At 42.4% G+C, this 10,800-nt stretch overlaps 1 protein-coding gene across 6 annotated transcripts in view; it reads left to right on the top strand.

Moving 5' to 3' along the window:
* Positions 1-1,179: 1,179 nt before the first annotated feature.
* VWF (von Willebrand factor) overlaps positions 1,180-10,800 on the top strand; it is a 227,620-nt gene continuing 217,999 nt past the window's right edge. For 5 of the 6 annotated variants that reach the window (XR_012155350.1, XR_012155349.1, XM_073315034.1 and 2 more), the window contains exons 1-3: positions 1,180-1,292; positions 3,523-3,577; positions 5,730-5,903. Coding sequence is in view for 4 of the 6 variants with exons in the window: in XM_073315034.1 (XP_073171135.1) it covers positions 1,266-1,292; positions 3,523-3,577; positions 5,730-5,903 (256 nt within the window). In the remaining 2 variants the exon portion in view is untranslated. The remainder of the gene's footprint in view (positions 1,293-3,522; positions 3,578-5,729; positions 5,904-10,800) is intronic. The other variant, XM_073315040.1, reaches the window with a different exon arrangement.

Below are 10,800 nucleotides of genomic sequence, written 5' to 3'. Positions count from 1 at the left end.
CAGGACAATTGGTTGTAAATGGCTCTTTTTACTTGTAAGCCTTCCTGTGTTCCTGTGAGTCAGGCCAGAAAGAATGGAGGGTTGGGGTCTCACAGGAGATGTGACCATGTTACCTAGTACTGGAATCCATCTTAAACCTGGTGCTTTTCCATTTAGAAGGAGGGGTGGGGACCCAGAGAGACAAAAGATTCCTGCTTTGTGCCAAAGCCATAAAAGGGGGTGGAACAGAACAAAGGGGGCTGCCAGTCATGAGAACACCCCTAGTTTCCACCTAAGATGTCTGCTAACAAAGACTGTACCAGGGGAAAGGATTGGGCCCAGACTAGGAAGGAGTCTAGTCTGTGAAAGAAGCTTATTGGAACATCTCTGAGGGTGAGATTTTCCTGTATTCAGTTTCTTAATGTATTAGGCTTAGACTTGCATGTTTTGTTTCATTTTGCTTGGTAACTTACTTTGTTCTGTCTGTTATTTCTTGAAACCACTTAAATCCTACTTTTTATACTTTTGTTTATTATTAAATCCAGAGTAAGTGATTAATACCTGGGGGAGCAAACAGCTGTGCATATTTCTCCTTCAGTGTTATAGAGGGTGGACAATTTATGAGTTTACCCTGTATAAGTTTTATACAGAGTAAAACAGATTTATTTGGGGTTTGGATCCCATTGGGAGCTGGGTGTCTGGGTGCTGGAGATTGTAACCAAAACTGCTTAGCAGGTTTCCTGTCTGCAGCTTTGGGGGCGTGGTACAAACCCTGGGTCTGTGTTGCAGCAGAGTAGCATGTCTGGCTCAACAAGGCAGAGTTCTGGAATCCCAAGCTGGCAGGAAAAACGGGCTCAGAAGTAATTCCAGCACGTCAGGTGACAGTCCAAAGGGGGTCTCTGTGACCAAACCCATCACATCAGTACTCTTTCAAGTAGTTATGTTACCTTATTTGCTCGACTAGTGAGGTTTCACACTCACTGATGGAAAAACCCATTTCAAAGACTTATCTGTCATGTAAGTATTTAATACAATTTCCTCTCATTGTTTCTTTTTGGCAATTAAGGCAACTGATTTACATGATAGCAGTTTAGCACTATTGTGTTGAGAATCAGACGGATACAAAGGTCACCCATTACCTTTCCTCTTAAATTAACAAAAGTTCCTGGCTTATATGAAAACAAAAAATTTCAGCCCCAGTCCATTCCTGTCCAGCCGTCTGAAGGAGACAGGAACCATGGGGTCTTAGGCTAAAGCTGACCATCCGAGAAGCTGATTTTTTTCATATGCAATTGAACTGTGCACAGAAAAAGGTATATTTATTTCTTATGAAACAGATTATAAAATTGCACAAGATGGGTCATTAGGCTGATATAACTGATATGTATTTCTTTGTTAATGGTACTTTCCTACGAGAGTTAAGGTGGAGTTTAGAGCAGACAGGTTTGGGTTATTTTTTTTTAAGACCGAGATTATTATTATTTTTTGTTTAAACATCATTTCACATCTGTTTTTTGTTTTTTACATGACTTTGGTCTTTCTTGCTGGTACTGAAAATGAAAGTGATAATAAAGAAATTCAGTAGTAGATTTAATCAGAGTAGTAATATAATCCACAAACGTGCTGATTAAAAGTATATCAATATGTGTTTAATCTAATTAATTCCAAGTGTTCCCTTTTTTTAGTCTCTTCTGTTTCCGTTCTTATACTGTGTCCATCATTGTGGTATCTTACAGTGCCTGTATCTTTATAGGCACCAGCCAGATCATACACACTACATTTTTCAACAGATCCTTCTTTCCTTTTTTTTTTTTTTTTTTTTTTTGCAAATATAGTAAGGCAAGTTCTGCACTCAATTATACAGGTTGACTATCATTGACTTCAATGGGAGTTAGACCAATGTAATTGAAGTCAGTGGAAGTTGTGCCTATGTAAACAGAGCAGAATTTGGTCCTGGGGCAAGCTCCATTATCAAGGGCTTTTCTTACCCAAATTTCTGTAAAAGAAATAAGTAAGGTCTAGTGGAGCCAATATATTGGATATGAATGTATCTAAGGTAGCGCTGGCCAGAAAATGAAAATCCCTTCCCAAGAAAAAATTTGTGGCTTTGAATTATTTTTTCCATACTGAATTGGGAGAAAACGTCAATAGTGCAAATTGTTATTGCAGGAAAGGATTACCAAAAATTCCATTGTGATTCTCCCCAAAATGGATTTTTTTCAGCTTGATGGCTGCCACCCTGAAAGACTCTTGTCAGTTTCACTTTCTCACACAGGCAGAACATGATATTGACAAGAGCCTTCAAGCCAGGCAGTTGGGGGGAGCTACTGTTTAAATTTTCCTGACAGAAAATTGGATTTTTTTTTTAAGAGTTGAAATTTTCCCACAGAAAACTTAATATTTTGGAAAATGGCATTTTTTGTCAGAATGATTTTGCAACAGGTAATTTAAAGTCAGTTGTAATCTGAGGCCCAAAGTGGGCTTGTTTGAAAATTGAGTGCATTCAGCTGAATCCTATAACTAATCTAACCTATCTATGTAGAATTTCACACTGCTCTCATCTGTCACCTGGTAACCTAATGTCGCAGAATGTTTTCTGAGCTCTTATTATTGCACTTCATATGTTTTTATCATCTTTATAACACTGGCAGTACAGTAAGTTAGTTTACAGACGTAGAGGAGACAAAGGGTGCGACACAAAGCAAATGGGGAAAACTCCCACTGACTTTGGTGGAGCCAGGATTTCACCTCAAGTCTCTGCCCTGTGCATGCTTATCTCAGTGGGCAGACACCTGTGTGTGTAATAGAGCACAATTATACTCAGGGGGCTGTGCACGGGTTGGAAGTGTTTGCCTACATGGATCAGTTTGCTAGAGCAGGATCTTTATATATAACATTCTCCCCCTGAGGTAATATAATTTATGATACAATGAAAGATATAACCTAACCCACCTTGTCTTTCTAATATCCTGGGACCTACACAGCTACAACAACACTGCAATTCTCCCCCTGAGGCACTAGGGAAAGATGTAAGTCCTTAGGTAGTGGCTGTAGATCATAACAGGGCCTAGCTGGGTCTTACAGTCCAGTGGATTAATTTCACTTTTGCTGGGCTGCCCAATAGTTGGATAATTGAAACTTTGTATTGAAGTTGTTTAATTTGTAATATTTTTGTAACAATTGTGGGTGAGGTGTATGGAGCCCAAGGCAGGCATCAGGTAAATTAGAATAACACAAACATCTCATATCTCCTATGCAGATAGCCCATGTTACCTGCTGAGAACAGAAAATGCATTATTTCTAGAGTACATCCTTTGTGTGTGTTTTAAAGTATGGATTTGTAGGGTGATCTTTTTGGATTATCATGAAAGACCATTTCAATTTCTGTTTTACAGCATGAAGTAGAACCTCAAACTAATACAAAGAAATTCAGGGAGCAAACAGACACTTGATGAGAATTAAAACGAGCCCGGAAAACTAGCCCCCAATTCTCAGTGTGTTAAATATTGACAATGAATGTTCTAACATCTTTTATTTTAACAGATGATCTGTTTCACAGTCCTGCTAATGCAGTTAGCTCTGCCCATTGTAACAACAGGTAGGAATACACAATGTTTCTAATACCTAAGAAAATGGAATTTTGTATTCCTTTTTACAATACTTTCTTTATTCCTTATATAATCCTGCGAACCTTACTCAGGCAACAATGCCATCAGCGTCAAAGACAGATAGAGGACTGTTCCCTATTGCCTGTATTCTGCACTAAGTGTGGTGTGGACAAAATCCTACCCTCAGAACGACTCCCATTGAACTCAGTGGACCGAAATGGACAGACCCTTGACTATGTGTGGTGCCACACTGACTTTAATGGGACTCTGTGCAGCCATAGAGATTTACCTGCATGGAGCTCATTGCCAGATCAGGGCCTGAAGTAGTACTGGCCCAGTAGAAATAAGCCGAAAAAGCAGTTCCAATCTAGATATCAATTAACTTAACGTGTTAGATACGAGAATCTCATGGTTACCTAATTTCTGTAGATTGTCATGTCAGGGTTATGCTCTGTCTGAAAACTAGAGTCAACATTTTCAAACTTGGGTAACTTCAACAGGCATTTAAGTTGTTTAGCACCTCCTTAAAATCAAGCCACTGAAGCCTGCATTCTGTAAGTTACAATGCAAAGGTGCACCCTTGAATCCATGCAGAGCCATTGAAATCTGTGTGTGTGTGTGTGTGTGTGTGTGTGTGTGTGTGTGTGTGTGTGTGTGTGGAGGGTCCTCCCATGTAGTAACTTGCAGGCTAGGGTTGCCAACTTTCTAATTTCAGAAAAACGAACACCCTTGCCCCAACCCTGCCCCACCCCTTCTGAGGCCCCACCTCCACTCACTCCATCCCCTCTCCCTCCATCACTTACTCTCCCCCACCCTCGCTCAGTTGCTCATTTTCACGGGGCTGGGGCAGGGGGTTGGGGTGCGGGAGGGGCTGAGGGCTCCGGCTGGGAGTGCAGGCTCTGGGGTGGAGCTGGGAATGAGGGGTTTGGGGTGCAAGAAGGGGCTCTGGGCTGGGGCCAAGGGTTTGAGAGGGTGCTCTGGGATGTGGCAGAGGGTTGGGGTGCGGGAGAGGGCTCCGAGCTGGGCGGTGGGGCTAAGGAGTTCGGAGTGTGGGAGGGAGCTCTGGGCTGGGGCAGGGGTGTGGGCTCCAGGCAGCGCTGACCTCAGGCAGCCCCGGCATTTCCAGGGACAGAGGAAGTCCACAATGCTCCCAGGAAGTGGCGGCATGTCATTCCGGCTTCTAGGCAGAGCCCCCCCGTTGCTCCTTGGCCTAGGAACTGGAGGGACATGCCGGCTGCTTCCCAGGAGCTGGGCATGGAGCCAGCCTGCCCCGCTGTGGCGAACCGGACTTTTAGTGGCCGGGAGCTGCCAGGGTCCCTTTTTGCCTGAGCGTTCTGGTCGAAAACCGGATGCCTGGCAACCCTAGGACAGGGGCCTGATTTAATTGCCTAAATGTGGAGTTATGTGATTAACTTTAAGCATCAAAGTTAGAGAATTTTGACCTAGCCTAATAGGTGCTACCCAGTGAAATGTTTCAGGAAAGCAATTACAAAAGGGGCATCCATACAGCCAAAGTAAATTCATATTTAAATTGTAACAGATATTTTGAAGGAAAAACATTTGCATAACTTAGCCAGCTCTGTGCTTATCTACACAATTTGGTTCAATTGAGTCACATGGAATGTAACTGAGGACAGAGATTGGGCCCAAAATATTTGTAATTGGGACATTCCCCGCATGTATGCTTTTGGTTAGTCTTTGATTATTTTCATTCTATTCAGGTTCCAGTAAAAAAAAACAAAACACACACACAAAAAACCCAGGATTTATTACAGCTGCATATCACTGGTTATTAGTCAAACCCTAGAATTTAATTGAGAAAAATGTCCATGCACCCTGTTGAATAATATGCTCAGACAATTTCTGTCAAAATACGGGCCAGATGTTCAGCATGGTGTAAACTGATCTTGGAGTGGGCCTTATACTCTGCTGGTATAAAATGGCATCGTTCCACTGTAGCTGAAGGAGCTTCACTGATTGACACAAGCTGAACAACCAGCACAATGAATATTAAGAATGCGTGCAACTCAGTGGAACTTCGCTGACTTACACAAGCTGAGAATTTGTCCCATAGACATGCAGCTCCCAGGTGGTAAAAACGATTGCTTGATTTTACGTATTAAATTGTGCTTTGATATCCAGGATCATCAAGCTTTTTGCTTGCAGATGGACGAACAGAGGAGCCATCTCTTTCCCGCTGCAGCCTTTTTGGAGATGATCACATCAAAACATTTGATGAGTCTTTCTATGACTTTGCTGGAGATTGCAGTTACCTCCTGGCTGGGGACTGTCACAAACGTTCCTTCATGCTCATAGGTGAGTTTGAGTGGGATATCGGAGATCAGCAAATATGGAACATTTTAGGGCTTCAGTATCCACCTACCTTGGATACTTTCACATGGGGGAAGAACATTAGCAGAGTTCCCAATGCTGCCTTCTGCCAGAGAGGAGGGACAGCTAAACCAATGAGTCTTGATGGCCAGGCCTATCTGCATAGAGGCCAGGCCTGTCTATATAGAGGTCTTGGTTCCTCCAAACTGGCTTCTGAGGTCCTTTGACACCTGGGTTCTTGCACTGATAAGCTATTGGGGAGCCAGGATTTCCTCATTAACCCTTGCGTAAAGAGGAAAAGTGGGTTGTCTTTTAAATGTTGCCAGGATGGTGGAGATTTTCAAAGCTGACTAGGGGATTTAGCCACACAACTCCCATAAAAGCTCATAAAGAATGTGTGCTGAATCCTTTGAAAATCTATCAACTCAGCACCAAAGCCCACCGGGGTACTCAGGTATGTTTAAGGTCAGCATTTGCCCCTTCAGAGCTTCGGTTTGTCTTCCCTTGAGCTGGAGGTAACATTAGACATTAGCGTTAGCTCGGATTGAGCTAGTGTGCTTAAAACAGAAGTGTAGCCATGGCAGGATGGGCTAGCTGTCCTGTGTATGATCCCATCTGAAATCATAGGTGTCTATTTGGGTTGTCTAGTCCCTCACTGTCAGAGCTACACTCCATTTTTAGCACACCAGCTTGATTGGAGCTAGTGCGGGTTTGTCTATTCGAGCTATAAATTACCCCTTTGGTTCAGGTTTCAGAGGGGTAGCCGTGTTAGTCTGTATCAGTAAAAACAACGAGGCACCTGAGAGACTAACCAATTTATTTGGGCATAAGCTTTCATGGGCTATAACCCACTTCATCAGATGCATGGAATGGAAAATACAGTAAGCAGGTATAAATATACAGCACATGAAAAGATGGGAGTTGCCTTACCGAGTGGAGGGGCCAGTGCTAACGAGGCCAATTCAGTTAGGGTGGATGTGGCCCATTCCCAGCAGTTGACAAGAAGGTGTGAGTGTCAACAGAGGGAAAATTATTTTTTGTAGTGACCCAGCCACTCCCAGTCTTTATTCAGGCCTAATTTGATGGTGTCAAGTTTGCAAATTAATTCCAGTCGTGCAGTTTCTTTTTGGTCTCTTTTTGAAGGTTGTTTTTTTTTTTTTGGAAGAATGGCGACTTTTAATTCTGTTGTTGAGTGTCCAGGGAGATTGAAGTGCTCTCCTACTGGTTTTTGAATGTTACAATTCTTGATTTCTGATTTGTGTCCATTTATTCTTTTGTGTAGAGACTGTCCAGTTTGGCCAATGTACATGGCAGAGGGGCATTGCTGGCACATGATGGCATATATCACGTTGGTAGATGTGCAGGAGAACGAGCCTGTCAAGGTTCCTTCTCCACTCTGAACTCTAGGGTACAGATGTGGGGACCTGCATGAAAAACCCCCTAAACTTATTTTTACCAGCTTAGGTTAAAACTTCCCCAAGGTACAAACTATTTTACCTTTTGCCCTTGGACTTTATTGCTGCCACCACCAAGTGTCTAACAGATATATAACCAGGAAAGAGCCTGCCTGCTTGGAAATGCCTTTCCCCTCAAAATCCTCCCCAAATCCTACACCCCCTTTCCTGGGGAAGGCTTGATAAAAATCCTCACCAATTTGCATAGGTGAACATAGACCCAAACCCTTGGATTTTAAGAACAATGAAAAAAGCAATCAGGTTCTTAAAAGAAGAATTTTAATAGAAGAAAAAGTAAAAGAATCACCTCTGTAAAATCAGGATGGTAAATACCTTACAGGGTAATCAAATTCAAAACATAGAGAATCCCTCTAGGCAAAACCTTAAGTTACAAAAAGACATAAAAACAGGAATATCCATTCCATTCAACACAGCTTATTTTCTCAGCCATTTAAACAAAACAGAATCTAATGCATATCTAGCTAGATTACTTACTAAATTCTAAAAAGAAAAGGAGTACTAGTGGCACCTTACAGACTAACCAATTTATCATGCTCAAATAAATTGGTTAGTCTCTAAGGTGCCACTAGTCCTCCTTTTCTTTTTGCGAATACAGACTAACGCGGCTGCTGCTCTGAAACCTATCATTACTAAGTTCTAAGACTCCATTCCTGTTCTGTTGCCGGCAAAAGCATCACACAGACAGACCCAGACCCTTTGTTCCCCCCACACCTCCAGCCTTGAAAATATCTTGTCTCATCATTGGTCATTTTGGTCAGGTGCCAGCGAGGTTATCCTAGCTTCTTAACCCTTTACAGGTGAAAGGGTTTTTCCTCTGGCCAGGAGGGATTTTAAAGGTGTTTACCCTTCCCTTTATATTTATGACAGTCTTTGATGCTGTGGCTGATGTGGTTGGGTCCTATGATGGTGTACCTTGAATAGGTATGTGGACAGAGTTGGCACCGGAGTTTGTTGCGGGGCTTGGTTCCTGGGTTGTTGTTTTTGTTGTGTGGTGTGTAGTTGCTGGTGAGTATTTCCTTCAGGTTGGGGGGCTGTCTGTAAGCAAGGACTGGCCTGTCTCCCAAGGTCTGTGAGAGTAAGGGATCGTCCTTTGGGATAGGTTGTAGATCCTTGATGATGCGCTGGAGAGGTTTTAGTTGGGGGCTATCGGTGATGGCTAGTGGCGTTCTGTTACTTTCTTTGTGGGGCCTGTCCTGTAGTAGGTGACTTCTGGGTACCCTTCTGGCTCTGTCAATCTATTCTTGTTCTGTCTTCCCACACTTGCTCTTTCTGCTCCTGTGCAAAGCTAGCCACAATCTGGCCAATCAATTACTGAATGTTCTACACCAATCTTTATCATCAGTGACCCCAGTCCTTGCCTACAATCAGGAAATGGAAGCAGAGAATGGGGAAATTTGAAAATGAAACCATTCCTATGAAAAATCAACAAAGCTCCACTGGAGTTTCCTTTCAACAGAGCTTTCTAGGCATACAAGGTGTATTTAGAGGCTGTAACTCTCATATGAAGAGAGATTGAAAAGACTGGAATTGTTACTTTAGGATGGAGATGAATAAGAGGGAACAGGATGAAAGCATATAAAATAGTGAATGGTCTAGAGAAGGTAAGCCGGAGCTGTTTCTCCCTGTCTCATAACACAAGAACAAGGGGACATTCAGTGAACTGAAAAGATGGGAAATTAAAAACTGATGAAGGGAAACACATTTTCATTCAACATGTAATTAGACTGTGGAACTCACTGATGCAATATTACATTGAAGCCAAGAACTCATTAAGATTCAAAGAAGGAATGGATGTTCATGTGGATAAAAAGAATATCAAGAGTTACAATAGTCAAAGCAAACAAAATTTTGGTAGGCATTAAATACCTCGAGCTTCAGGGTTTAAACCAATCTAACTATTAGGGATTAGGAGGAGATTATCTTGCATCTGCCTATTGTGGGGTTCTTGAACCTCCCTCTGTGGCATCTGGTGCTAACCACTGTCAGATCCAGGATACTGCAGTAGATAGTCCATGGGACCAATGCTGTGTAGTAATTCCTTTGATCCTATATAGCTGTGTAGTTGATCAGTGTCCAGGACTGTTGTGTGGAATTATCAGGGTTGAAACAGATGCATATTGAGTATATGCTGTGGTTACTCGTTGCTAAAGCTGGACAAAGAGTTCATGACAAATAATTTATTCAGTGAATTTTTCCTCTCCTGTCAGTTGGTGAATTTTCTGTCAATAGATTGTGATTTTATCAAACTTTTAAATGTATTGAAATTATTACCCAAATAACTTTTAATTCCTGTCACATTGCTTGTTTGCAAACAGTATGTTGTGTGCCTTTGAAATGACACTTGTTTTGATTGGGCACATAGGTCACATGGTAAGGTTCTGTTCAATAATTGCTGAACAACCCTTCAACCCCAAAATTAGTGTCTGCTCCTAGTAGTCATGCCTAGAAATTCAGAATTTCTTTTCTGCAAATATTCTGCATTATTCACTTTAACTTTTCCCATGAATATTCGTGTCTGTATCGTCAATTGCAGAAAGTGACCACAAAAAAGATATGAAGAGTTGAAGCAAAATTAGTTAAAAATTCAATTAGCCACATTGTGCAGTTTTCAGGCTGCACTTGTCAGTACAGCCTCAATCCTGTACAAATTTGCACATGTGTTTAACTTTACACACCAAGAGTAGTCTTAGGGTATGTCTACTACACTGCAATTAAAACTCTGTGGCTGGCCCCTGTGGGGCTGTTTCATTGCAGTGTAGACTTCCGGGCTCGGGCTGGAGCCCAGGCTCTGAGACCCTCCCACCTCACAGGGCCCTAAGGGTACGTCTACATTGCAAAAAAATGAGAAAAAAAAAAACAACAAAAAAAACCCCAACCCGAACCCTCCCCTCCCCCACATGGCAGCGAGTCTTAAAGACCGTGTCAGTTGACTCAGGCTTGCGCTCCAGGGCTAAAAGTAGCAGCATAGCCCGGTTTTGAAACCTTCCCTGCCCCCTGACCGATCTCAAAGCCCAGGCTCCAGCCTTAGCCTGAACATCTACAGAGCTATTTTTAGCCCTGTAGTGCAGGCCTGAGTTGGTTAACCTGGGCTCTGAGACTCACTACTGCATTTGCTTTTTTTTGCAGTGCAGATGTACCTTTATTCACCTGCTGAGTAATGCTTTGTCTCATCTTCAGGAAGTGTAAATTCTTTATTGTTTGTATTACTGTAGCACTTAGGATCTCCAGCCAGGGACCAGAACCCCATTGTGCTAGGCGCAGTACAAACACAGAATAACAAGATGGCCCCTGCCACAATGAGTTTTTAATCTAAGTATAGGAAAAGAGACAACAAATGGATACAGACAGATGTGGGACCATAAGGAAACAGTGAGATAGTGTTGGTCAGTATGATAGACAATGATCAC

Source organism: Lepidochelys kempii, chromosome 1 (genome assembly GCF_965140265.1).
Source record: "Lepidochelys kempii isolate rLepKem1 chromosome 1, rLepKem1.hap2, whole genome shotgun sequence".
NCBI classification, from domain to species: Eukaryota; Metazoa; Chordata; order Testudines; family Cheloniidae; genus Lepidochelys; species Lepidochelys kempii.
Note: the sequence above shows the minus strand (reverse complement) of the source record. Positions and strands in the feature narration are given on the sequence as shown.